This window comes from Azolla caroliniana, unplaced genomic scaffold, assembly GCF_043228905.1.
Source record: "Azolla caroliniana isolate FFs.n. ecotype wild unplaced genomic scaffold, voAzoCaro1.0.p SCAF_2, whole genome shotgun sequence".
NCBI classification, from domain to species: Eukaryota; Viridiplantae; Streptophyta; class Polypodiopsida; order Salviniales; family Salviniaceae; genus Azolla; species Azolla caroliniana.
The window spans coordinates 2,678,463-2,706,106 of record NW_028230437.1 but is presented as its reverse complement, the minus strand read 5'-3'; the positions used below and the strand labels follow the sequence as shown (position 1 = coordinate 2,706,106).

At 38.2% G+C, this 27,644-nt stretch overlaps 4 protein-coding genes across 53 annotated transcripts; 3 read left to right on the top strand and 1 right to left on the bottom strand.

Annotated features, from left to right (window-relative positions):
• Nucleotides 1–1,327: 1,327 nt before the first annotated feature.
• On the top strand, nucleotides 1,328–5,341 carry LOC147867082 (cyclin-dependent kinase C-2-like). Its single transcript, XM_087314827.1, has 14 exons — nucleotides 1,328–1,476; nucleotides 1,791–1,872; nucleotides 2,250–2,340; nucleotides 2,425–2,454; nucleotides 2,540–2,649; nucleotides 2,750–2,822; nucleotides 3,050–3,170; nucleotides 3,273–3,390; nucleotides 3,481–3,620; nucleotides 3,740–3,797; nucleotides 3,909–3,979; nucleotides 4,107–4,640; nucleotides 4,715–4,784; nucleotides 4,862–5,341. The coding sequence occupies exons 1-14, from the start codon at nucleotides 1,367–1,369 to the stop codon at nucleotides 4,970–4,972; spliced, it is 1,719 nt and encodes a 572-aa protein (XP_087170953.1). The 5' UTR covers nucleotides 1,328–1,366; the 3' UTR covers nucleotides 4,973–5,341.
• A 3,183-nt stretch (nucleotides 5,342–8,524) lies between these two features.
• Nucleotides 8,525–11,801, bottom strand: LOC147867081 (serine/arginine-rich splicing factor). The gene is made up of 6 exons (XM_087314825.1): nucleotides 10,997–11,801; nucleotides 10,832–10,883; nucleotides 10,529–10,630; nucleotides 10,371–10,444; nucleotides 10,092–10,277; nucleotides 8,525–8,873 (listed from the first exon to the last, which is right to left on the bottom strand). Exons 1-6 carry the CDS (start codon nucleotides 11,744–11,746, stop codon nucleotides 8,793–8,795), a joined length of 1,245 nt encoding a protein of 414 aa, XP_087170951.1. The 5' UTR covers nucleotides 11,747–11,801; the 3' UTR covers nucleotides 8,525–8,792.
• A 4,349-nt stretch (nucleotides 11,802–16,150) lies between these two features.
• On the top strand, nucleotides 16,151–22,195 carry LOC147867080 (uncharacterized). The gene is made up of 7 exons (XM_087314824.1): nucleotides 16,151–16,273; nucleotides 16,427–17,488; nucleotides 18,423–19,244; nucleotides 19,863–20,160; nucleotides 20,566–20,810; nucleotides 20,951–21,126; nucleotides 21,757–22,195. Exons 2-7 carry the CDS (start codon nucleotides 16,622–16,624, stop codon nucleotides 21,992–21,994), a joined length of 2,646 nt encoding a protein of 881 aa, XP_087170950.1. The 5' UTR covers nucleotides 16,151–16,273; nucleotides 16,427–16,621; the 3' UTR covers nucleotides 21,995–22,195.
• A 3,088-nt stretch (nucleotides 22,196–25,283) lies between these two features.
• Nucleotides 25,284–26,465, top strand: LOC147867079 (uncharacterized). 50 transcript variants are annotated; one of them, XM_087314821.1, is made up of 4 exons: nucleotides 25,284–25,562; nucleotides 25,596–25,616; nucleotides 25,704–25,727; nucleotides 25,791–26,465. In XM_087314821.1, the coding sequence occupies exons 1-4, from the start codon at nucleotides 25,292–25,294 to the stop codon at nucleotides 26,267–26,269; spliced, it is 795 nt and encodes a 264-aa protein (XP_087170947.1). In that variant the 5' UTR covers nucleotides 25,284–25,291; the 3' UTR covers nucleotides 26,270–26,465. The 50 variants fall into 50 exon arrangements, with proteins under 50 accessions (XP_087170947.1, XP_087170948.1, XP_087170946.1 ...); XM_087314822.1 differs by lacking the exon at nucleotides 25,596–25,616 and having other exon boundaries at nucleotides 25,284–25,595; nucleotides 25,707–25,769; nucleotides 25,812–25,832; nucleotides 25,866–26,465; XM_087314820.1 differs by having other exon boundaries at nucleotides 25,284–25,616; nucleotides 25,707–25,769; nucleotides 25,812–25,832; nucleotides 25,866–26,465.
• The last annotated feature ends 1,179 nt before the right edge of the window (nucleotides 26,466–27,644 follow it).

The window sequence follows — 27,644 nt, the reverse complement described above, 5'->3', positions numbered from 1 at the left end:
AGGAACAAAGTATGTCTTGGTATTTTGCCCTTATCTCGGCGTAGGTGGGACACTTGCATGTAAAGTGGTATTCATCCTCTATCTCTATGTGGCATAACCTACATATCCTTTCCTCCCTAGGGACTCCATTAGTACGATCATTTTCAATCTCAAGCTGGTGAGATGATATTCTAAGTTGTCCAATGGCAACCCTTAGTGTATGTGGTAAGAATACATCTAGATATTTTGGCCGCGTAATAAAACCTAACTTAGAGAAGGTGCATGAAATGTTCCTTATACTACAACATTTTAGATGGGAGTGGCTCTCGTGGGGTGATCCATTTTAGAGAGAGAGAGCGAGAGTGAGAGAGAGAGAGAGAGATTAACTACTAATAGGTAAATGTTGAGTAAGCTATTAACTTGAAAGGGTAAATGCTGACAACCACTTTCACTCGATTCACCATCAAAAGGGTATATGTCGGTCTGGACACAAGGTTAATGACATCAATGGGAGGCAACACATCAAAACGGTATATGTCGGTGTGGACACAAGGCTGATGACCCTCCATCAACCTATAGATATGTTTTGTGAGATACACGGAAACAAAACATCTATTTGCCGACCATCACTCCCTACACAAGATACATCCACTTCGACATCCCTTTGGTATTGGTATGACACAACAATACCTCTTGGCCATGCCATAGGAACCTATATATGGAAGCAATATGTAGAATGAAGAAAATGGGAGCGGTGAATGAATGCCTTATGACCATTGGTAGTGGTATGGCACAACAAATACCTCTTGGCCATGCCTTAGGAACCTATATATGGAAGCAATATGTAGAACGAAGAAAATGGGAGCGGTGAATGAATGCCTTAGGACCATTGGTAGTGGTATGGCACAACAAAGATCTCTTGGCCATGCCTTAGGAACCTGTATATGGAAGCAATGCGTAGAATGGAGAAAATGGGAGGGATGAATGGAGCGAAGTGGGGAAGTTCAGATTTCGGGAAATAAGGAAAGATCGTGGACAAGGGCATTTCGGGAATATAAGGAATGATTGTGGACAAGGGCATTATTTTTGGGGAAAAATAAGGAAAGTCATGGACAAGGGCATTTGGAGAAATAAAGAAGATCGTGGACAAAGGGTATTTTGGGGGGAAATAAGGAAAAGTCGTGGACAAGGGCATTTCGGGAAATAAGGAAAATGGAGTGGGGGGCAGGAGTATAATAAACCGATTTGCGTTCTTTTTTTCCTGCTCTGTTTTTGGTTCGGAGAGACAGAGCAGGGGCTCTGAGAGACCAGACGCAGACACAGAGACAGAGACAGCGACAGAGACAGAGACAGAGGAGAGGCTCCGAGACAGACAGACAGAGGAGCCATGGCGGTGGCTGCTCCTGGTCAGCTCAACCTGGAGGAGTCTCCCTCCTGGGGCTCTCGTAGCGTCGATGTGTTCGAGAAGCTGGAGCAGATCGGAGAGGGAACCTATGGGTAACGGACCATCTTTTTGCCTTCCGGTTCTCTTTGTGTAACGATTTAATTCTTGGGTTTTCCTGTTCTCTTTGCGTTCCTCTTTTTTTCTTTGTACTATAGTGTTAATCTCATCGAATATTTTCTTTGCACATTGTATGCTGTTTATGTTTAAGTGGACTTGTTTTCTCTGGTACTGTGTGTATGCTGAGGCTCGGGGTTTGATCGTATGATTTATAGTTGGATCAGTGCTTCTTCTTCTTCTTCTTCTTCTTCTTCTTTTTCGTGTGATGATGATGGTGGTGGTGGTGGTGATGGTGAGAATTGTTTTTCAGGCAAGTTTATATGGCGAAAGAGATCGCGACGGGAGATATTGTAGCCTTGAAAAAAGTGAGGATGGATAATGAAAGAGAAGGGGTATGTCTCTCAACTTCTTTTGAACAGCGTTTGTATAACTGTTCTCAAGACTGTTTTCTTTCAGATTTGGTATGCATTAGATGCATCATTGATGTGATGCATTACTGAAAATGAAGATGACGAGGGCCTGTGCCCTTGAACTGAATTGCATCTGTTTGTAAGGCTGTACCATTGCTTGCGAACATGGATCTTTTCATCTATAACGTGCACTATGCAGCATGGTGATTGATATGCTATGTTCATATAAGTACCCATTTCACGCTCAATGTTTTCTTGGGAACTTCTCATCAGAAAATATCACAAGTTGTTTAGGGGAATGTGGTAAATTCGATACAATACATGATATGAGCTTTGATTGAGTGATCTTTTATATCTAGTTTCCTATTACTGCGATTCGGGAAATCAAACTGCTAAAGAAATTGCAGCATGAAAACGTGATAAAGCTGAAGGAGATAGTGACTTCCCCAGGTAATACTTGACTGGTAAAGATATTATTATCCTTGGTTTTTTATTTTACAGTATGGTTTATTGAGCCAGAAGTATCTCTTGCAGGCCCTGAGAGAGATGACCATGGGAAAATAGGTAACACCCGATTCCCTCTGCACTCTCAGTTTCATTTTTATATTTTTATATTTGTAATGTAATTGGTGCATGCTGTCCATTGCAGATGGAAACAAGTACAAAGGCAGCATATATATGGTCTTTGAATATATGGATCACGATTTAACAGGATTATCTGACCGTCCAGGGATGAGGTTCACAGTACCACAAGTGAAGGTATTCCAGATTACTTTGTTTTGGTCTGCTTTCATGAGTTTACTTGGTTCTTTATGTGGTTTGCCAAATACATAAACTACTGCTATTGCTCTGTCTGCAGTGCTATATGAAGCAGTTGTTAATTGGTCTCCATTATTGTCATGTTAATCAAGTATTACATCGGGACATAAAAGGTATTGTTTTCCTTGAACATGGGTAGTCAATGTCGTGGCAGTATTCTTCAAAGGCATACATTTTGTATATTCTTTATTTTGAGAGTTTTATGTGTTTGGATTCAAGTTTTTCTCCACCTGTACATTCCAGCACCTAACAGTTAACTAACATATCTTGGCTTGCATAAAGTAAGCATGCTTTGCAAATTTGTTCTCTCCTTAAATTCATATGAATTGAATGAATTCAGGATCCAATCTACTCATTGATAACAATGGGATATTAAAACTTGCTGATTTTGGGTTAGCAAGGTCATTCTCCAATGATCAAAATGCCAATTTGACCAATAGAGTCATTACTTTGTGGTACAGGTATGAACACACATTGATATATCATAAACATTATCCTCTGATATACCCAAATCTTGTCAGCAATTTTAACGTGTCACCGTCTGATTCATTTTTTCATAATAGGCCTCCAGAGCTTCTATTGGGCTCTACCAAGTATGGGCCGGCTGTTGATATGTGGTCAGTTGGCTGTATATTCGCTGAGCTTCTTTATGGAAAACCTATTCTACCAGGGAAAAATGAGGTGATTTTCAGTAAGAGGGTACTTTTGTACGAGTAGACTGGATCTCGTGTATCTGTGCGTATGTACTGATGAATGTCGTATGATTTTCAGCTTGAACAAGCAAGCAAGATATTTGAACTTTGCGGATCTCCAGATGAGAGCAATTGGCCTGGCGTTTCTAGACTGCGATGGTATCAAGAGTTCAAACCACCTCAACATATGAGGCGACGAGTTAGAGAAGTTTTTAAGCAGTATGGCCTAGTAATATCCGTTGTATTCAATGGCTCAAATCAAAGTGACCTTAATAAACTACTTACTATTCCTCCCCATTTTCTACATTCAACTTCTATTGTTTATATCCTTTGGGCAGTTTTGACCGGCATGCCCTTGATTTAGTGGAGCGCATGCTTACTTTGGATCCTACCCAGGTTGTCCTTTCAGCCTATTGCACAAATCATATCACTTAGTATAATTGTTTTTCAGTATTGGACATTGAAACTAATACGAAATGCTAAATACGTGTTTATCACTGCTTGTAGAGAATATCAGCAAAAGATGCTTTGGATGCAGAATACTTTTGGACTGATCCTCTACCCTGTCAGCCCAACAGGTATGTGTAAGCTGAGTTTACGCTTTTCTGTACATATGACAGCATTTGTTTATGTCTTTTGGTTTTGGTAATGTGTGATTGAAGAGGGTCGTGGGAGGGGCTTAACCATATTCCTTGTGATTTACAGTTTACCCAAATATGAAGCCTCTCATGAGTTTCAAACAAAAAGGAAGCGTCAGCAGCAGAGACAACAGCAAGATGACATGGCTAAGCGGCAGAAGACACAACATGCTCAGCCTCCACATGGCGGTCGGCTGCCACCACCACAGCAGAATATTCCAGGGCATATGCCACTACGGACTGGTCCAAATCAGACCTCTGTACACAACCCAGCAGCAGCAGTTGCACCTTCTGTGGCTTCATATGCAGGGCAAAGGGCCCCAGGGGGTCCGCAGGCTGCAAGATACCCGCAGGCTGGCCGCCCCCCTAATGCAGGGCCACGAGGGAGCTATAACCAGAACCAGAACCGAGGAGGTGGCCAAGGTGGAGCTAATTCATATCAAGGTGGTGGAGGCTATCCTCCTGCAGGTGGTGTTGCTCAAGGAGTTCGAGGTGGCTATGCAGGTGGAAGTGCAAGCTATGCTCAAGGATCGTCCTACTCCTCTGTCAGTGGAGGTAGGGGTCCGAACACTGCTGGAACTGGACGTGGACAACAGTATGGGTAAGGCAGATGGTTTTTTATGTCAAAATGACTTCGTTTATTTGCCCCTTAAATATTCCTTGTGTTTGGTTCAGGAACACAAATCCTCAAGGCTTATCCCAAACTTCAGGTGCATACAGTGGTCAGACATATGTGACAGACCAGGTAAGTTTCCATGAACACCACAGCTGCTTTTGGTAAAACTCTGGGTGGGTGCCTAAATGGAAGTTCTTGCTTGCCAGTACAATGAGCTGGATAACGCTTATGCACGAGGAGGCCCAGGCGCTCATACTTATCAAATGCCTCCTGGTTCCCCCCCTCATCGACAAGATTACCGTCAACAGCAGCGATGATAATATAACCAATGATTTTCTACCATCCGCTCATTTGAGGTGAATCCTCATAAATTTACCTTGTATTCTAGTTGTTATGAGGATCATCATCATCTACCATGGCCATATCAGTGTCATGGCTAGGGATGTATTTACTTTATTACCAAAAATCATGGCTAGACATCTGTCTCATGAAATCTCATGTTTGTAAGATGCCTTTGTTTTAACATGAGGTGAGGCTCATGTTTATGCAAAATACGTCTTTCTGTTGGCATGAAGGTGATGATGCCCATATCGTTTTTGAGAAAACAATCAATAAGTAGAATGGACTTGAGGAACATTGTAAAGAAAGGGCAGATTGATTATAATGCAATGGAACTATGTTATGTATATATGCTCTGTCAAATCATATTATATACTGAGGCCAAATTTGTTTCTTGAATATTGAAAGATGTACTCATTGGAATGTAATAATGCTCATTGGTACTGCTTCTTTTATCATATTCAGTGCCTGGAAAAACTGTAATCCATAATAAGTTCTGGTATAAGACTAGCTTACTCTGCACAAGAACGGTAATGTTTCAACAATATGGTTTTGCATTGTCTTGGACAGTGGCAGTACATACAGGATGGTGGTTATGATGAGAATTACAACATGGCTGTTTCTGAAGAGAACTGTTTGTATAACACATCAGCTTCTTGGATTTGTCTTCTTAATGAACACTATTTAAAGTTTTGTTTAACCAGGTTTCAAATTATATTTTGATTTAATGACTTAACAGTTTATCCAGCTTGATACCATGGTTTTATTGGCTTTAATGGTTTATGGAGCATTTTTATAACATTAAATTTATAATCTAGAAGCTCGAAACTGTAAGTTATAACAAGCAGTTGGCAACAGTTTAATTGTGAGCTAAAATTGAACCATGAAACCATGGCATTAACAACCTATTGATTTGGTTTGAAACAGTTGTGGGTCATGTAGGCAGCTTGGTTTAGATTTGAGGATATCTTAAGACGGTTTGGGTTAATGACTTTATATGCCTTTTGTGGCAGATCCTTTTCATGTCCCAGGGGGATGTTTTAAGGCCTGCAAATTTTGTGCACAAATCTTTAGCATAGCTGCACTTGTCCAGATTTAGCATAGCCTCCTACCTTTCTTATGCTTACACCATTGTCTACGTTATTTTTTAATTTGACCAATTTATTACAACAATAGGCTATTCCTTCCTTGATGCACCTTTCTTTATCTTAAGCGTTCTTACTCATCCAAGGTTCATTGGCATTTGGTGGCTTTTTTACTCACACAAACACAGTGTATTCCTCTAATAATACATTCAAACTCCAATTACAACAAAGTGATGACAGAATAAAAATGTAAGCTCATATAATCCTAAATCCTCGGATACATATGCAACAAATGCTTGGAAGTGCCAACAATCTTAGTTTACTCGCCATGTATTAGGCTTACTAAAAAAATTACATCCGCTTAATTCTCAATCATGCACTCAATTGACCTAAATGAAGAGGTTCGTTGGTGCTAGAGCATTAACAACATTAATTAAAATGCTTTATTTACACCACTACATCACATTGTCTCTTGAACTTCAACATCATCTTCTTAAGTTCTACGAACTCATTACATCATTTGGTTTCCCATATGCCTACATCATCCACATCTTCTTCTTCGTCTTATTGTTAGTCTCCTAATTGAATGCTCTATGGCAATTTTGTCATCAGTTCAATAGTCCAGAAACTTCATCAAGAGATTTGCAAAATTGATAACCAATGGATAATTGTCATCTTCACCTTATCATCTGCATGAGCTACTATAACGCCCCCTCAACTAAGATTATGCATATGATAAGATTTTCCTTAGCCATAGGGCTTGCATGGTGAACCCACTTATATTCCTATTCCAGTGAGGACAATAACACATTGATTGTCTTAATGCTTTTCCAAAAGAATATCTGAAACCCTAGAGGGAAATAATATTCAATGGAAAAACTTGTCCCTTGGCAAATCTATTTATACTCTTCAACTATCTTAGAACATTCATCCCAGCATGTTAAATCTTCTCCAAATCCACTGTGAACGTTTAAATACTTCCATCTAACAGGGTAAAGTTTGCACTTATAGAAGATTGCTAACCAAAGTTCCAAATGTCATCAATTTCATATAGACCTACATTGTTATGGAACTTCCCTTGCAAGCTCCATTTTGAACACTTCAAGGATTAAGGAGACAATTGTAGGTGATAGTAATAAGCACTTCCTTGTCCCTCTAATGTAGAATGAATTCACCATCATTAAAATCAATCATTCAATGTCTATGTTACTTGGGATGCTCCCACATTACTGTATTTAATTCATATTCAATCAAAGCATGGTTCAAGAACTATCTATATTAAAAATATGGAAATCGTGCTCTCTGGTAAGAGCAAAGGATTCCTCAAAACGCAACTCTCTTTTGCACACACCAATTCATCTCTAATAGTATAGTTCATTAGTATCCACACATCCATGAACCTTGTACAGACGCTCCATTTTGGACACTTTTAAGGATTAAGGAGACAATAGTTGGTGAAGGTAATAAGCACTTCTTTGTCCCTCAGATGTATCTTGAGTTCAGCACCATTAAAATCAATCATACAATGTCTATGTTACTTGGGATGCTCCCAAATTACTGTATTTAATTCATATTGAATCAAGCACGGTTCAAGAACTATCTATATTAAATTTATAGAAATTGAGCTCTGGTAAGAGAAAGAATTCCTCAAAACGCAATTCTCTTTTGCACACACCAATTGATCACTAATCTTATTGTCCATTAGTATCCATCCACACATCCATCAACCTGTTACTCGTCATTTATTTGCAATTGAAGCAAATGATACCTCAAAATCTACTCCCTTCATCTACACATACCCCTTGGTATTAGTCTTGCTTTGCACTTAACCACAAAGTCATCAACATCATACCAATTCTCCACTCCCCACATCATCTTGATTACATTATTCCCTAATTTATCACCTAAGTCTTGCTCCAATCACGTTTACTACTTTTCACCTGAGATTCCATAACTTTTTCCACGTATGATCTTCAATTCCATTGAATGAGGCTCTAATCATCTTCAAGAATAACCTCATTGAACTTCTCCAATGTTCTCCATGAGCTTTAGCCAGCCATCTTGATAGTGTCAAGGAGCTGATTTGCCCACTAGGCCTAGGTTCCTTCTTGAGCTCTATTAAGTTGTTTAGGGCTTACTATATCCTCACCCTAATCTCCATGTTTTAAGATGTCAATATGAATGCATGTTTGGCAGAATGATGATTTATTATGACCTTACACAATAATCTGATCATGAGCATTTATGTATGGGATTTCATGGGCTTAAACAAGATTGTGATAATGAGCACATGCATCTTTGGTAACAACGGGTGGAGAGTGTATATAGATAATGACTATTTTGATGATGCTTTTGTTGGTTATTATTATCTATGGAAATGACAGATATACCATCCCATGCCTATATCAGACTTCAAATGCATTGGAATACTTATGACACCAGCTCTGGTACACAATCTTCCAGTCATCGAAAGCTAACGCTCATGAACATTTATGTCAATGTACAACATTATGCATAGATGGACAAGACTATATTTTCACATGCCACCACTTTCAATGCCCAAGGATGCATTGTTTGCAAGCGACTGTATTAGGCAGCAGATTCTCAATGGGATTTTCCATAAACCAATGGATGTGTCATTATCATACCAGTAAGAAAATAGGTGACTATTACGATGGATGATAAGGTTCGTCAAAAATCAAAATAAGGATGTCTAAGTGATGGTACTTGCAGCTCTCTCTTGCTTTAGCTTTGTAGCTCGTTGTCGCCATGATCCTTGTTGCATACTCAAAACCTGTTTGGAAGACAAAAACAAACAAAAATCAGAATATGCATAAATTGAAGCACATAAAAGAAGACATGTTGCCACCTATGGGGGAACAAGAAGTAGGATGTATAATATTACACTATGTATTTTTGAGGGATTTTATATCACTTCATAATGCACTTGGAATCCCCATTCCTCCCAAATTCTTGGTGGAAAATATTTCTCCAATGCAACAATCTTGTAAATACCATGCATATACTGTTTTATAACCTTTGTAATACTTCTCATGCATTTCCCCATTGTCAGGCACATTTATTGCGACCTATGGCACTTTCTATGCTTTCATCTATAGTAATACAGATTTTTCAACAGAAAAAGAAAGTCTCCATTAATTTTCCTGGCGTATTTTAGATCATGCACATCAGGACGCATCTTTACATACTTCCACACATTTGTTAGGTTCAACCTCCCAAAGTGTTGCACCTGCTGATAACAATTGACCATGGTAGACTATAGATTGCAATTCCACTAGGTGCATCAAGAATAAGTACATTCTACAAATATGGTATTTGTTAGCTGGGACTTCCAGAGGTAGCATCATGAATTCCTGATATAGAGTGCACTACTCTTTGGTGGAGATGATCTCTGCTATTCTCGGCTTGCAAACTACTGTTGTTGATCATAGGGATGAATATCCACAGCTTTTTTGGAACCTCATGGCTAATGTTGGGAGAGGATACACATAATACAGCACAATTAGAGCATGTCAATGTGTGCATTAACTTTGTCAATTATTTTCAAGGAGCAGAGAATCTTCAAGATTCACATACAGATTCTAAAACTATATAGAGCCTTAGGTCTATTAAGATGCATGAAGATGAGAATTCTAGAAGTCTACACTTACTACGTACAGATATTGACCAGAAGTTAAAAACACACTGAACATTTCAGGCAGCCTGGTTTAGCAGATTATAACTGGAGATTCACAATAGGTAAAAGCACAGCAAAATTGCAAGATATACCTTTGTCTTCCTCAAACCTTCAAACATTTGGCTTAATTTAATAATATCAAGAATCAAACATTGACTTCAGATACTAAAGTAGCCTAGATCCCAGACAAAGCAAAACCAAAATGCACAATAAATAAGAGGAAACTCAATCCACTGCATTTACTTCATGGCATTTCCCCTGGAAACCTAAAGCATGTATGCCTACATAGTACATTAAACATGGAAGGAATTCTACCTGTTCACTGACTAGATTAGTAATTGGCGGAGTCTGCTCTTCCTTATGTTTGTTGATATCCTCATCTAGCTCTTTTAAAGAAAACCTCGTATGATCATGGTGATCATTTTGTATTCCAGACATACTTGGAGGTGGACCAAAAATGGCAGCATCATGAGCTGCTTGTATTTGTGCTTCTCTTCTTGCCTTCACAAATCATGAATCAAATCCATGTAAGGATCAATTAAATCAACAGCTTCTCAAGGAGATCAACGCAACAAATCACTATGAAGAATATACTTGACTTGCAGACGACAAGAGAGTGCTCCCTGTATTCTGAAGAAATCCAGTATCGTCAAGGGCTCCTGTACCATCTGGAAATATAACATCACACTGACAAGATAAACAAGAGTTGGACAAAGATTTTGATGCCAAGATGATACAGTGGAAAAATCAACCTCCAAAGTAGTCAAGCTTAGCATCATCATCTAGAGGAGCATCTCTGTTGAAATCAAACCGTTCCCACTCAGTCCTCGTTCCCTTCAACGTATCTTTAGCAACTGCGAAGTTTAAATTGTCATCGTGTCCTTTATCACATTGTTATTTATTATATCTGTAAAACAACTCAATATACCATCGACTAGATAGATAACTTTTGTCACACACTCCCTAGACGCAAGGAGATTAATCATGCATTGAAAGATAATACTGTGCCTATCTGATTGAAATGTTATAAATTGTCAAAAAACTTCAAAACATACCAGTCTCAGAAAGCTGGAATTTCATTCTTGCTTTGACTTTTTCTGCAGCCGTCTGCAGAAAATTTGTACTCCATGTGAAAGATCATAATTGGCAATACAATAAAGAAAGAATCACAAATCGCCATCTCACACGATCCTTCAAAACTGAAAATTTCAAATACTAACCATGCCATCGTATCCCGGAATTAAGTTGGAGTAAGTATGTAACTTTTCCTTCTTTGCACTTTTTGAATTCTCTTTTCTGGAGTCGACCTTTTCTTTATTGTCTAAGAATGGAGATCCATCTCTACCTTCTCGTGACCGAGAATGATGATGATCTCTGCTTTTGTACCTTCTCGAACACGATTCAGGTGATGAACCCCTTACACTCGACCTCTTTGATACCTTATGTTCATCATTCCTTGATGCTGCAGTCGGACATATACTTCGGTCTGATTCTGGTGATCTGCTCCTTGTATTTCGATGCTGCCGTCTCCTGCTGCTCTTCTTGCTGAATCTCCCATAACAATCATCATCATCTATACTTGTATCTCTGCCTCGATGACAATGAGGACTTCGACTTCGACTTCGACTGATTCGTGGGTGACGATTTCCATGGTATCTATCCATATCTCTGTCCAGTTCAGGACTACAATGTCTTTCTCTTCCTCTCTGTGAGGACCTATCTGTGTCACCATCATCAGCATCGTCATGATTGTGTTTCTTCAACTTGTTGCGAATTGAAGCTAGTACGGACTCGTTCTCCGCCTGCGAATTAAGCGCAGGGTCTGCCTTCACAAAACTGAGGGCATAATTGGGGTTCGAGGAGGAGGATGGGCCGGCATCGGAGAACCCAAGGCCTTGCTTCAGCCGTGCTGCGCCTCCCCCTTTTCTCAGCATCTCATGGTAGTAAGCTGCGGCCTTCTCTTCCTCCATTGACAAGCTACTACCAGATCTCTCTCTCTCTCTCTCTCTCTCTCTCTCTCTCTCTCTCTCTTATATGCAGGCCACAACACTCACATATACAGATTACAGAACACATGCACACACAAAAAAAGAACAGAAACAGAGTAGGAGTAACAGCAGAAACAGAGGAGGGGGGGATTACAGCTTTCTTTTTTTCTGATTCTAAGAGCCTCCAATTAGGTACTAATTAACCCTTGCTTAATTACCTAATTCTTAACAAGGCCAAATACCTTCAATAGACCAAATACTATCTATTGGATGGGTCTTTGTTTGTAGCTAGGGATCGGCAACGGCTCGGCTCAAGCCTAAACCGTTTGGCTTAACTGGCTTAAATCGGCTTTGCGGCTCGACTTGGCTTGAGCCTCGCCAAACCGGCTCAAGCCGTCTAAGCTGTCTAAGTCGTTTAAGTGATTTAATTAGTAATTACTGTAGTTTATTACTAAAGTCTAACTTCTAACTTCTAACTAGTCACGAATCTAAGTTCTAACTCAAGTCTAAGTAGTGGTGACTCAAGTCTAAGTTTTAACTTCTAACTAGTCACGAGTCACAAGTCTATTGTCTACACATAGACTCTAGCGTGATGACTTAGGTAATAGGACTCTCGACACAAACAGTGACCACTCCATCGACACAAACAGTGCATTTCTCATTTTATGTTTTCTTGTTGTTTTTCTCTAAGCCTTCTAACCATTCTACATTTGGAGCATATTGGGGGGGGGGTTGTTCAATGATAAATTGTAACGGAATTGTGTTATGAAGTTCAATGATAAATTGTAATAGAATTGTGTTATGAAGTTCAATATTCAGTGTAAGAGTATTGTTGTTTTCTCCCAAACTGGTTCATAAACCGGTTTAGGGATCGATTTGGTTCAGGTTTGGAAACCCCTAAACGGTTTAGGCTTAGCCGGTTTGGCTTGGATAAGGCCAAACCGGCTAAGCCTAAACCAAATCGTTGCCAATCCCTATTTGTGGCCAATTTTGAGTTGGTCGGGATTCTCTCGATTTTATGACTTGTAAAGTGATCATGTCTAATAAGATCTATGGGAACTTGGCTTCTCTCATTTTCATTACTTCTAACGAGAGTAAGAGTACACTAGCCATGATGTCCTGGACTTGGTTCTTAGGCAAAGAGGGTTGGTTTGGGAGTGAGGTCACTCATGTTTAGTTGAGCATTCACTCACCATATGGGGACCTCATTCACCTTATCAAATATTCCATTGGTTTGCTTGAAACTCTATATACTAGATATTATGTTTGTCCATAATAGATCAAATGTTTTTCTTAGGCATAAACATCTCTCATAGCCTTCAAATTTTGTGACTTACTTGGATTATGAATACTCAATCCTCTCGAATAGCCCAATATCACATGTTTTGAACAAAGGTGTTTGCTTTTTGGGCTTCCCACATAGCTTGTGACGTCTCTTTTGGCACATAAGTCTAGACAAAGCATCCACCACAACATTATCATTGCCTCTATAATACTCAACATCCATATAGAACTCTTGGACAAGTTGCCCCATTAACCTCGGCGACACTAGAGTTTCGGTTAAGTGTAGAATTACTTCAAAGTGGCTTGATTTGTCGTGACCTTGAATCAACTCCATGTAGGTAGTGACACTATGTGTCCAATGCATGAATGATTGCATATAATATTATCACATGCATGGGCCACTTATTTCTCAATGTAGAGTGCTTCTTACTCTCGAAAGCTACCAATGTGCCACATCGAGTATGGACGCCCCCCTACAACTACATCGTTAACATTAGTCTCTAAGATGTACGATGATTATGGGTTGAGCATTCTCAACACAAGTGCATATGTCATGACTAAGACTTCAATGATATACTACATTAGATTTCAACAAATTTATCAAAAGGACAACTAGAGAAACATGTATTTGGATGAATTTAAAATAAAACATTCAAAGCACTAAATAATATATCAACTATGACATATTACTCGGTGCACACTAAGCTAGGATTAAGGAGACATTTGAAGGATCCATCCACACCTCCTCGATGAATGTTATGCTCTTGGATATTCAACAATCTCCACTCACAAGAATTTTTTCTTATTATTGACATATAATGCATGGTCTTTAAATTTCCAAACACTATATGTAAATATTTACAATTCTCATCTAGGGTTTTGTTGAACCCTAATATATCATCCATGATATAAACAAAAAATTATCCTTACACCAGACGAAACACTTCATTAGCATTTGCATGATTGTTGTGGGTGCATTATATAAACCAAACATCAAAATTAATCTCTCATAATCCCTAAGCCAGTTGCTGAATCTAGGCTATTTACGGTAAAACATATCTGTGTTATGGCTCATGTTGATAATTAACTTGATGCAATTGGTAATACTAAACTATATAGTGAGATTGACTTTAAAAGTCAGTATCATCAAATACCTATTTCTGAAGAGGATGTACCCAATGTTTTCATGATTGAGGCCTAAGCTTGGTGTTCAGATGCGGGTTAATGATGATGTCAATCATTGACTTTGTCGAATAATGATAAGAACTAGTAAGTTTTCTCATGGTGCTTGGATTCATGCGTCCAAAAGTACATCACAGTGTATGATTATGCGTTACAAATGTCTTTGGAAATATATAATGATTTAATTTCATGAAGCGATTATGTATTTTAGTTTGTGATCAATGACCGCGATGTCTTTTGTCGTCGTAAATCTCTCACGTGCGCCATTTGCTATCCTATGGTAATTTGTGCATTGACAAAAACATGGGTGCTCCGATCCCATATTCTACAAACCCAACAACTTCTATTCCTCTATTTCTAGCATTTTAGAGAGCTAAGGAGCACTCCAGATTCTATGAAACCAACAATGAGAGTTATTCCTCACTTTCAAGCATTTTGGAGCTCCTTTGTTGGATAAGGATAATGATGCTTCTTTTAATGTGCGATATCACCTTTTCTTTTAGATGCACCTATCCTTGTTTTAGCAAGGAAGGATGATGCTAGCAATATGCATAGTACCATGTCCCCCTAGCTAGATTTGAATCCTTAACCTTATAATTCAAGTGGTAAACTCTTGTCACTTGAGTTACCTTCAATGTAGCAATGGGCACAATTTTGGCTCAAATCGAATTGAACCGTTAAGCGATGGTTTAATGGTTTGGATATTTTATAAATGGGTGTCGGTTCGGTTTGGTTCTAAAACTTGAGTTTATCGATTTATAGGTTTAAATGGTTTGGTTTACAAGTTTATTGGTTTTTGGTTAACTTTTGTTTCCATCTTAATAGCTTATTAATTTAATGGTTTTTTATTGATTTAATCAATTTAACTTAAATGCTTATTTAATTTAGTGTAATTTTGTTTATTTAGATTTTTAATTAATTTGACTTAAATGGTTAGGTTTAAATTTTTTATTAAATGGCTCAATTTGGTTTCAACTTTTCCCTAAATGGGTTGGATTTAAATTGCTTGAGAGTTCATAAAAGGTTTGGTTTGGTTTTTGTTTTATTCAATTGGTTTGGTTTAGTTCGGTTTGGGTTGAAGGCAAAGAAACCGAACTGAACCGTGCCCATTGCTACTTCTACGGTTGGCTTGAGTTTTATGTACATCCTTCGAACTCGTCACTACGCAAACCCTTAACCTATCGTAAACTTGAATTCCCATGTTTCTTTTGGTCCATCTGCACACGCCACTTCGCAACAAGCATGATGTCATAGCTCTCACTTCCATTGGTACATGACGAATGAAAGATAGATGAGATTGAGTTACATTTGTAACTAACTTCAGGCGCATGGGTTGCATCGACACAGTGCATTCTATGACATTACCAACTATGCCACGAAATGGTGCACACATAGACACAGACACATACACAAAGAGACACGGACACAAACACCATAGACAGGGACAAACACATAGACATACACATGCCATTGTGATCAAATTGATACACATGTGTCATCGAATTGATCTTCGACTTCTCTCAGTTTGTTTGCGATTGTGATAAAATCGATACACACGTGTCATCGAATTGATCTTCGACTTCTCTTGTCTGTTTGTTTGCCATCATGATCGAAGTGATACACACGTGTCATTGATTCGAGAAGCTGAGCAGACAACTACATATGTATACAGTATCACCGAGACATTGGTTTGGGAGGCAAGTGTCCGCCCAGGTGTGAAACCGGACAGACACACCGCTTCCTCCTTCCTCCGTCGCCACTGAGCCATTGGCGGGTTTTGCCTCTCTCTGTCTCTGTCTCTGTCTCTGTCTGTCTCTCAGGATTCGAGCTTCCATGGCTTCCTCGGGATTTAGCTGCTCAGGTACACATCTTTTTCTCTTCTTTCAGATCGCATATCTGATAGAGTCCCTTCTGGAGTGTCTTTCGTGTTTCCTAAAACCCAGCTGAATAGGTGCATTATGTTGCTGTTCTTGCGGTTTCCATCTCCGAAATCAGACCGTGTAAACACCGCTTCTTTTATGATTGCAAAATTCATCTGACTAGGTGCATTTCCTCTCCTGTTTGCTGTATCCATTCCTGCAAGCGTTTCTCTTGAGTGAACCGTCTCATTCTGCTTTTCGTAGGTAGTTTTTTCTGTTTTTTAGTTTTGCTTGAGAGCGTTTATCCTGACTAAACAGTTTATTCTGCTTTTGCTAGGTGTTATAAGTCCAGTGGTTAGAGGTTCTTCTTCTTCTAAAGTTTGTTTCCGAGGTGTCTGAGATAAATTTATTCTGTTTCTTCATTTCCATCTCCATTTACATTTCCATTCCCATCTACATTTCCGAGAGATTTGACCTGAGTAAGGCATTTCTGATCGAAAGATTCTACGATATTTCGAACAAGAGAAAAGCAATGGCTGATAGATCATTATCAAACGGTGATGGATCAGCACTTGCTATTGATGATAAGAAGCATTCTTGGGCCAGTGAAGTAGAAGAAGAAGAAGAAGAAGAAGCAGCAGCAGAAGAAGAGATTGCTACGGTTGAGAATACTACATTAGGTATTCCTGTGTATCCAGGTGGACCTTTGAAGCCAAGGAAGAACAAGAAAAAGAAGAAGAAACGCAACAACAAAGGCGGAAGTAAGCCCGAGATTGCAGTTGAATCTAATGTGAAATATGAAAGAGAGAGGATAGGAGCAGCTGTGACTAGTGGTAATGCTCTTGGGATGTCTCACCTGGCTTCAAACGGCCACCTTCACACATTTAAAAATGAAAGAGAGATGATAGATGTTCAGCAGATGTCTGATGACATTAAAACTGGCTCTGAAAGTCTTTATGTTTCAGTGGAATCAGTGAGTTCTCAGAGCGTTCTTGTGAATAATGCATATCAGAATGATGATGAAGGGCAGATGTCAAGCTCTCGTAAATTGAGGAATCATCAATCAAACCAATCCTTGCCTCCACTTAACAATAATTCAGCTTCTAGAACCGGTCCTACTTTGGTTTCTGTAAAAACAATGAATTCTCAGAGCTTATATGTGAGTAATGGACATCAGAATAATGATGTTAATGATGATGGATGGCGGATGTCAAGCTCTCGTAAATCGAGAAATCATCAATCAAACGAATTGTTGCCTCCAGTGAACAATGGTTCAGCTTCTAGATCTGGTGCTGGTATGATCTCTGCACAGCCTGCCCCTGGGCATGATGGAAACAGACAAACATTTCTTCCTCTGAAGCCAAGAAGCTATACATACCATCTTGATGGTTCAGAAAACGTAAGTTTTTATTTTTAAACAATTCTGATTTCCTCTCTGATTTCTTTGACTAGTTCAGCTTTTCTCCTGCCATGATTATCTGCAAAATGTAAGCTTTTGTTCCCGTCTTCCCTGTTGATCCATAAAATGTTAGCTTTCTTTTTCTCCCATTCCAAAATTATCTTCATATATCAATTTCGTACAGAGCATACCCTTATTTTCTCTTCTTCTTTCATGGTTCACATCATGTAAGTTTTTCGTTCTCAGGTAGTCCCTGGATGATGGCTTCTTGTTTGCATTTTTAATCGCAAAATCCATAGTATCATGGTTTGGAAATAGATAATGTAGCCAATTGACATCAAGTAATTGGAAATAGGTAAGTGTAGCCAACGTATTGCAGAATTTGATTGATATCAATTAATTCCATCTTTCTGGTTTCATTAAGCGATTTCAGGACAGATCTATCATTTTTTCAATTATTGTGCTGAGACGTTCATAGTGTCTCATAGTGTCACTAATTAGCATGTTTCTTTGGCAGAGTAGCACTCAAGTATCCCATACAAATTTATAATACCGCACTCTGCGTATTGTGTATTGCCTCTTTCATGTCAGGATTTTGTCACAGCAAAATTTCTATTAATAAATTGGTTCTTTGTCATAAATAGCCATACATATGAACCTTAAAATAGAATATACATATTGCTCCTGCCTCTATCTGGTTGTTTACAAGCTAGGTTGGGTAAGGGACTTGTCCACAACTTTCAACCTTTTCAGTACTAGTACACAAGGAGAATATTAGGTCTCCATGGATTTTTAATTATTTTTGACATATATTTGTTATGAAAGTGGACTTGGTGGGTTTTTTTCATTTGTAATGAAACTCTTTTAAGGATTCTTTTGTTATTCTTTATCTAGGCGTATGATGCTAATACTTCTAGAATTCAACGTTTACCAGGTTAATGGAAGGCAGTGGAACCCACCAGCTCATGTAGTAAGAGGAAACATAGCAGAAAACCAGGTTCAACTCCGGGTACCAGCTCAGGTAGCAAGAGTGAATACAGCAGGAAATCACGATAAGCTCTGTGAAACCAATCACATGACACCATCATGGCCAAGGGCAGCGGAAAACAACATTCAATGTAGTGGGTCAAACATCCTTTCAAAGCTTTTGCCCTCTGAAACTGCATCACATCTAAGAGTTGCAGAAGTTGGAAGAAATATGACAACAGGCACCTCAAGGACAGAGCTAGTGAAGTCTTATCCACCCATAGACATTGCTGAGATTCCTTTTCCTGCTGATTCTGATAGTGAATGTTCAGTCAGGGATTTGGAGGATGACAGTGACTACATAGGAAGTGACCTATCTGATTCTGATGCAAGTGTCAAAAGTCTTGATACTAGAAAACAGAAGAAGTGTTTTCGCAGTTTTTTCCAAACATTAGATGAATTCAGTAATGAGCAGATTTTAGAGCACGAACGTGAGTGGCATTGTCCTGCTTGCCAAAGTGGTGTGGGGGCCATTCAATTTTATAGGGGCTTACAGCCTCTAATTAATCATGCAAAAACACGTCAAACACGGGCTACCCTCCATAGAAAATTTGCGGAAATTTTGGAAGAAGAATTGGAAGTGCGCAAAATGGGAACTAGGGGTTCTGAAACGATATTTGGAAAATGGCGAGGTTTGCAACATGATGATGCATTGCAAGATCAGAATGTTGTCTGGCCTCCGATGGTGGTTATACAAAATACTCAACTTCATAAGGATGATCAAGAGAAGGTGCATATTCCTAGATATTTATTTTAGGCATTATTTTATTAGCTATCTAACTGTAGTTTGACTGATTAAAAACCATATAAATCTTAAATATTCTTCTACTGATTTAACATATAAGGAAAGCAGTATCAGAGCTGCAGTCCTGGCATCTCGTTAGTATAGCAAGAAGCTAGTTGTAAGCTAGCAATAGGGTTCTGTATCTAGTTATTTTAAAGTTCCGTTTAGGTTGAGATGTAATCTTTTGTGTAATTCTCTTTAAGGTATGAGTTGTGACACAATTGAAACATTAGTATATGTTGGTTTGATGTGGGCACATGTTTGATATGTATTGCCCATAACTATTGGCGTAACTGGAGTGAGATTATTAATGCCTCATCTATGGAGATGGCATGGTGCTCATAGTGTTTCTGTAATAACTTCTATGGACATTGATTTAACGGTGCCTTGCCATTATTTGTATGAGCATGAACCACAAATGATTTCTGACGTGTAAGAAAATGCTTTGCATTATGCAGTTTGTAACATGATATTTTAAGGGATTCATTGTCAGTTGATGCAAGTACGATCAAGAATCAGTTCACTATTATTGGCTTTTACTAATAAGTTGATTTCGAAATGTAGTGGATTGGAATGGGGAACAAGGAGCTGCTAGACTTGTTCCAGGACTATAGTCCACTGAAGGCGAAGCACTCATATGGTCCACAGGGCCATCGTGGAATGAGTTTGGTGATATTTGCAGAGTCACCGACTGGATATTTCAATGCTGACCGGCTTGCCAAAAAATTTTGGAACTCGCAAAGAGGAAAACGCAACTGGGAAAACCCTGGGAAGAAAGTATTTGAACCAGGTGGTGATAGGATCTTGTATGGATATATGGCAACTGCTGAAGATATGGAGATGTTCAACAGACATTGTTCAGGTGAATAATCTGTAGTCTGTGATGAAGGTTGTCATCAGGGTTGAAGAGAAGGACTATGGATTATAAGAAATTATAAAAGTTTGGAGGTCTGGAGCAACTTAAGTATATAATAAATGTCTGATTAAATCAAATTCTTCATAGAAAGTAGCTTATGCTTTGGTAAATATTACAGCTCACTTCTTTTGTTGTAAAACTGACCAGACCTTTCAAAAACTTGGTAAACAACAAAAGTTCTTGAGAAATTGCCATTTTCTCATAAACAGGCCACTACTATTTTTTATTGTTATTGTCTATAGCTGGTGTACGTAAAGAATCAAACTACATATGGTTGTTAACTTGTGGGGATTAATTTGGTACTGCGTAGTTTGTTGATATTGAAACTCATTGGTTGAGCTATTGTTTAAGGTAAACTCAAGCTGAAATGGGAAATCAAGAAATATCAAGCAGCTGTTGTAGAGCCAATGAACAAAATGAATGAGCAAAATCAACGTCTTCACTATTACAAAGCTAAGACAGAGAAGCAGCAGCAGCTTAGCAGAACATTGGAAAGATCTGTAAGTAAATTTACTAAGGTATTGGAAATGAGGGAGATTGAAATTGCTGAGTTAAGGAAAAAGTACAAGGAGCAAGATGAACAAAAGGAGAGAGAGGTAAGATTGCTTATTCTTCCACCTTTTAACTATCTATTTCATTATGATGTACAATGATATGCTTAATTCTTCTATCCTCTATATAATTGAAATTATATGAATGTTTGTTTTATGAAACAAAACTATTTGTTTTTCTGCAGATGGATGACATGGAGCAGACATACCGAGAAAGGATAAAGCAATTGCAAACCAAGGTTGCTAGGAGTGAACAAGAAGAGCAAGAAGAGCAAGAAGAGTTCAAGCTCGGGCGGATGGAGCACTGTGAACAATTAAATAAAATTCTGGAGGATGAAAAGCAAGAGCCAAAACAGGCGAAGTATTGCATAATTATTCGAACCCATTGCATTCTTATTTATCTTTATATGCATAGTTCGAAGGATGTTATGATTTTATCACCTTCGATGTAATATAAGGAAGGGTATTTGTTTGGATGAGTTTGTTTGAGTACTAGTATGAGTAATAAATAGGCCTTATTGTAATGAAATTTTATTATGGTTTATATTCATCGGAGGACTTACATCACGCACATTAGGTCTATGTAAGAAGGCTGTATGATTGGCATTGCTCTTTAATAGTAATACTAAGAATATGAATTGTAATATTTGTTGTTTTGGTTAATCTGGTACAATTGAAAGTCTGGTGTAGTAGCAAGAGTTGTGTTGTCATCTTGAGTTTTGCTAGGTCAGCAGTCATTCACGCATGTATATATAATCATTGATTAATGATTGATAATATTTTATCAATGTTAGTCATCGTCCTTCATCATCCTTCATAAACATACATGATACATAACTCAAGTTGAGACTTGTGTAATTGTATGCCATAGTGATTTATGATGGTTCAATTATTTAGGTTTTAACCTTTTTGTGTCTGGATATATTTTAAAGTCCTATGTTTATGCATTGATTTATAATTGCTTAGCTGATAATGATATTTGTTTTTATAGGATGAAGGAGGCAATAGAAGAGCAAATAGATATGCTTGAGTTGAATCTGCGTCACCGTGAAGCCTGCGAGCTTAAGAAAAGAGAGCTTAAGGCACAATATCATCTTAAGAAAATGGAATGCGCACGAAATGGATATGAACAACTACTTAATATTGAGAGAAAGTTTGAGAATGATATGGCAAAATTAATGGAAGAATTCAAAAGGCTACGGGATGAAGCAACTCCAAAGGCCAACTAATCGAGTAAGTGTATAGAGAGAATAACCCGAGCAAATAGAAACCTTATAATGTAGTGATGAGTGTGTTCAAGGAAAATAGGAGCTATATGGTATGGTAACGAGGGCCTGGATTTTATGTAGATGCCAAACTCTCTACTGAAGTTAGTCTTTTGTTACCATCGTGCTTACAGTAATTAACTAAAAATGTTTTGGTTCTCTTTATTTTATATTGGAAGTAGGTGAATATCCTGTGAATGTCAAGATCTGGTAGATGTTGAGCTTGTCCTGTTAATTATTGACATGCAGTAAGCATTCCTTTTATCCTCAGAATTTAGTAAGTGTTCCAAGGTTTGTAAGTCCCTAAATTCCTTGCACATCCTGATGTACATACTTTTGTACTGTCACAATCGTATGAAAAAACGTGATATGTGGTTCATCTGTCTTAAGAGGAGCTCTGCTTTGCCCCTGTACTGCTGCTTAAAGTCTTTATGCTGTTACTTAATTGATGTGCGCCACTTCACCAGCTTTCATTCAATTCAATTTGATTCAAAAAGTGCCACTGAGTAAGGGTTAGCGAGCAGTTTAAAAGGTAGCTCTGGAAATGCTATATACACTCTTGTTTACCAAGGGTTTGAATCCCTCTTGCTTAGTCTATTTAATAAGCAAAGGAACATATTATTGTTTTACTTGGACTATAAGAGTCACCGGAACCTTGGGCCTGGTTCTATTTGTATTTCTTGCAACTCTGCTGCATGAGCTGGTCTTGGGGTTTCTTTATAGCCCATCTTGTGATTGTCACCTCACAATAAATGGAATTACCTGATTGAACTTCTTAGGAGCTGCAACTATTTGTAAGGTTTCCCAAGCTTCAGCATCTCATTTGCATGTGTAAAGTTTTTCTAGTATGAGTACATCATGGTTGGTGCTTATACCTAATGCAAAACTACTTCCTAGTGATTTTTTTAGTTCCCAATAATGTAATTGGCTCTCTTTTTGTAGTTCTTTGATGATGCCTTGTCTAAATATTGTGGCCATTAACCTCACCATCTTGATTGCACAAAACAAGCTCTATTTGGTTTTCCTCTGGTTGTAATGTTAGTTCTGTCAATAAATAGTCGTCTAAATAGTTTGGAGTGGCCATTAACCTCACCATCTTGATTGCACAAAACAAGCTCTGTTTGGTTTTCCTCTGGTTGCAATATTAATTCTGTCAATAAATAGTCGCAATGCTGACTATGATACCAATATTAATATTGCTTGTAATATTAAGTGTTGTTTACTTTAGTAGGGTAATGTTAGATGTTTGGTGCAATAAATCTTTGAACAACCTAAATGAAGCTTTTACATCTATTAATCAACTTGTGACAATCCCAATTGAGTTAAAACAAGAAAATTCTGGAAATCTAAGAAAATCAATGCGTTCTTCCATGCATGTGGGGTCTTTTCGTTTTTGATACATTTCTCCATGTTATCTTTCCATTCAATGATCTTTCTTTGCTGTAATTCATGTTGCACCAATGCATTCCATGCACCTTGCCTAGCTACGTAACTAATATATTGATTGGAAAAGATATTGCTAGCTTATGGTAAAAATTACCATATATAAAAGATATGTATTAGTGTATCACTGCAAAAAGCACATCATGTTATCATATGTAATACATGTGTATCATTACAAGACATATATCATGTTAGTAGGTGAGGTTTTATTTTTCAAAGCTGTCTTAATTTCAATGAAAGTTGGTGTCACACACTTGGTAATATGCCTTAAATTTAATGGTGTACTAAAATGCATGATTGGACCATATTCAAATGAACGATGTAATGCCCGAGCAAGTTCTTAGAAAGTAGGGAATTTGAACATCCTCTTATCATTTTTGCTATATTATCTATTCTTCTTGCCATCTTGCACCACCATCGTTATCACCATGTTGTTCTCCAACAATGTCATTTTTCAGGAGTCGACTTACTATCATTTACTCTTAGCGATTCCTTCAACCTGTTTACCGTTCCATAAGATCCTCATTATTCTAGCAAGGGTTGCAAGGGTCTTGTGTATTGCCATGTTTTAATATGTATACCCACTAATTTTATGAAAAAATAAAAGAAGTTATATATATGACAATCTTGTTTACAGAAAACTATGCATAATTGACAAGTCTCGTGGTTGTGTGTACAATACAATGTCTCATATCAACGAGAATGAGAGCCAGGTGGAATGGCAGAAATGGTGTGGATTGCAAACCAAGGGATGTGATGTACCATGGATGGGTGAATGGTGTGCACATAGCAAGAGGGGAGATGGTTTTGTAGTATGGTGCAATTTATGTAATGCTATGTTTGAAATATATGGCTCTACCTTATCCCTAATCCTTGGTATTTGGTGCCTTCAGAAGTGTAATGCATCCCATCTTCCAAACCATTCTCTTTATATCGTGTATCCATCTTGAAACTCAGACTTCTTCTAGCTTCCCAATTCAAATTTACAAAGTATCTTACCTTTCTTGACTATTCAATTCTAGCCCACGATAGAAATCATGATTATATCCATATGATCTCAGTTTCCTAAAAGACCCATCATAATCTAGATGTATGTGTAATGGTGAGTGGTGGTGAAGGGGGCATGTATCCATATTGGGTGAATAACATATACTTCTATAACATGTGCTTACAAGTTTTCAACCTCTCCTTCACATAACTTGCAACATCAGTTGGGTCTAGGTATGCTCACCTTGATACAATCTTTGGTTGGTGGAGAAAACCCTGGATTGGCCTATTCTATTGCTCCCTGAGCACAATGGGGCATTTATACATCCGTGTAGGATAGTCTAATTTGTATGATTCATCCTTTGATAAGCTTATGAAATGGTCTATATATTAGTGGGGGACATCTTTGTGGTCTATATATTGGTCATATGATCGAAGTTGGTTTGGGGTATAGATATAGAGTTGGCTCCATAGGTATTGCCTCATGGACATATTGTTGTTGAATCAGTTGTCACATACCAAATATTGGATACCTACACTTACAATGTTAACGTTAGAATATTAGTGATGGATGATTTTCTTTTTCAGGGGGGATGTAGGCACATTATAATGACAGTTATGATTATATAATGATTCAACCTTAGGGGATAGGAAAACTAAAGTTAAAAAAGGGAAAAAGAAAGACATCTCAAGTTGCAAGCAAATGTAATAATTAATCTCTTTTTGTTAATGCTTAGAATGATGATCAATAATTTCGTAGCTTTTTTTTTTCTTTGAATGCTCTATATAAAACCCACCCATCTACAAGGAAGACATATTAGATAAGAAGCAATGAGTAAGCTTTTACACATGCAAATTCTACTCATATTGCTAAGCTCCAATGCATTGGTATTGCAGTATGTTGTTGGTAGGGTAGTGGGGATTCATGGTGCTGGTGTTGTGCCCAATACAACCACTCATGGAACTAGTTCTAATGTAACCAAGGAAGCAGTTGAGACATTGGATTATGGCCAAGATGGTAGGGACTATTACGGCCATGGTGGTAGTGGCTATGACCAAGGTGGTAGAGGTTATGGAGAAGGTGGTAGTGGTCATGGTCAAGGTGGAAGTGGTAGTGGGAGTGGATATGGTCAAGGTGGAAGTGGGAGTGGATATGGTGAAGGTGGTAATGGCTATGGCCAAGGTGGTAGAGGTTATGGAGAAGGTGGTAGTGGTTATGGTCAAGGTGGTAGAGGTTATGGAGAAGGTGGTAGTGGATATGGTCAAGGTGGTAGAGGTTATGGAGAAGGTGGTAGTGGATATGGTCAAGGTGGTAGAGGTTATGGAGAAGGTGGTAGTGGTTATGGTCAAGGTGGAAGTGGTAGTGGCTATGGTCAAGGTAGAAGTGGGAGTGGATATGGTGAAGGTGGTAATGGCTATGGCCAAGGTGGTAGAGGTTATGGAGAAGGTGGTGTAGGGTATGGGGAAGGTGGAGGGGCAAGTTGTGGGGGAGGTGGGCATGGCTCTGGATTCGGTCGCGGAGGCAATGGGTATGGAAGAGGGGGTTCTAGCTTTGGTAAAGGAGGGAGTTGTAGTTGTTCAAGTGGAAGAGGTGGAGGTGGTGTTGGAGATGGGGGTGGTGTTGGCTATAAAAGCTCTATTCATGGTTCTAAGAAGGAAGTCATGTATGGTGGCCACCACCCTAGTAGCTATAATGGCCTTAACTATCACTATCATCATAACTCCCATGGGTCTCTTGATCGTCCTAGTGGAGTCCCCATCTATCATCACCATCACTCCAATGCAAATGATAGACATCATGCACCATAACATGTTTTGTATGACTCACTAGTTGTAGTTGTCGTGTTCTTCGGCATTCTCAAACCTTATCCACACCTATTGCTTTTGTAGTTTGTATCATCCGACTTCTCAAGCCTTCCTAGCACTTTCACATTCTCACATCTTATCGACACTTTTATAGTTTGTATCATCGGTTGGCAACATGGAATTGATTAAAATGTTGTTTCTTCCAATTTGATTTTGTGCTCATGTTATTAACTAAGGTGTTCCTCATTGGTGTTGGGCTTGTCTACCAATCTTGATTTTTCCTTTACTTTTTATGAAGTTGGGATAATTGCAAATGAGCTTATGAAGATGCAGAATGAAATGCATACTTATGCTTGAAATGTTAAAAGCTTTAAGAATCTTACAATTTGATGATCATAGGAATTACAAAGTAGGCACTATAGAAAGTTTCCTTTGCCAACATGAGAGATATAATTGGAAATGATGAGGAAATATATCATACTTATATTTCTTGTTTTTTTTTTCCCAAAAAAGCTAAATTTTTTCTTTTCCTTTTTTAAATTCCTGGAATCAACAAATTTTAGTGGATGACAGATGAGGGGTGATACTTTTGGTCAAGTAACAAGAAATATTAGTTTTGTGAAAGCAACTAAATGTGAACAAATTATTATTGTAATATTTTGATCCTAACATAAAAAATGTTAATTATGAAAGATAACTTATTGATGTCAAAATAACAAAGACAATTCATCAATATTCTCTCTTGATAGCTTGGGTAGAGATAGTTGTGTCCGCCATTGATTTTGCTCATGTGGTGGATGCCAAGCTCTATTGTTGCTTGAATTCAAATTTACATGGTTGTAGTGTTGGCACACTGGATTGTTCAGGCAATGGTCTAGAGCTTTTTTTGTTGATTGTGGCTGCTTATAGATTGTGTGACCCATTGAGGTTCACAAAATGCCTCTCATCGTCTAAATAAGATTCAAACCCTCAGACCTCAACCTTATCGTTTTGAGAGTAAGCTCTTGATTGAGCTATGTCTTGTGAGGATATCCCTATTCTTGTAGGGAAAAAACCATTCATATATCTTGAATATGATGATTTTCCTCTTGTGAGCCTCATCTTGTCTTGTGTCCCTTTTGTCGTACTTTTAAGTTTTGCTCTATCTTTTAACTTTTCATATATCTTGAATTTGATGATTTTCCTCTTGTGAGCCTCATCTTGTCTCAAGCCCCTTTTGATGTACTTTTGCCCTATCTTTAAATCTTTCAATGTGGCAAGATGATATGTTGATTTGGTCCATAAGTCAAATTTGGCCTCATCATGGACGATAAAACATTGATTGTACTATGTGTGTGGTGGAAACACATAATTATATTGAACATTTCTAACCAGAAGT

What these genes read in the sequence shown, in the direction of transcription:
- LOC147867080 (XM_087314824.1), top strand. Translation starts at nt 16,622, where the DNA reads ATGGCTGATAGATCATTATCAAACGGTGATGGATCAGCACTTGCTATT. An exon ending in ATAAGGATGATCAAGAGAAG is followed by an intron (nt 19,245 to 19,862) that starts GTGCATATTCCT and finishes TTCGAAATGTAG; the next exon opens with TGGATTGGAATGGGGAACAA. An exon ending in ATGAACAAAAGGAGAGAGAG is followed by an intron (nt 20,811 to 20,950) that starts GTAAGATTGCTT and finishes GTTTTTCTGCAG; the next exon opens with ATGGATGACATGGAGCAGAC.
- LOC147867079 (XM_087314770.1), top strand. Translation starts at nt 25,292, where the DNA reads ATGAGTAAGCTTTTACACATGCAAATTCTACTCATATTGCTAAGCTCC.
- LOC147867082 (XM_087314827.1), top strand. Translation starts at nt 1,367, where the DNA reads ATGGCGGTGGCTGCTCCTGGTCAGCTCAACCTGGAGGAGTCTCCCTCC. An exon ending in TGGATAATGAAAGAGAAGGG is followed by an intron (nt 1,873 to 2,249) that starts GTATGTCTCTCA and finishes TTTTATATCTAG; the next exon opens with TTTCCTATTACTGCGATTCG. An exon ending in TTACTTTGGATCCTACCCAG is followed by an intron (nt 3,798 to 3,908) that starts GTTGTCCTTTCA and finishes CACTGCTTGTAG; the next exon opens with AGAATATCAGCAAAAGATGC.
- LOC147867081 (XM_087314825.1), bottom strand. Translation starts at nt 11,746, where the DNA reads ATGGAGGAAGAGAAGGCCGCAGCTTACTACCATGAGATGCTGAGAAAA. An exon ending in TTCCGGGATACGATGGCATG is followed by an intron (nt 10,884 to 10,996) that starts GTTAGTATTTGA and finishes AATTTTCTGCAG; the next exon opens with ACGGCTGCAGAAAAAGTCAA. An exon ending in ATTCCAGCTTTCTGAGACTG is followed by an intron (nt 10,631 to 10,831) that starts GTATGTTTTGAA and finishes TAAACTTCGCAG; the next exon opens with TTGCTAAAGATACGTTGAAG.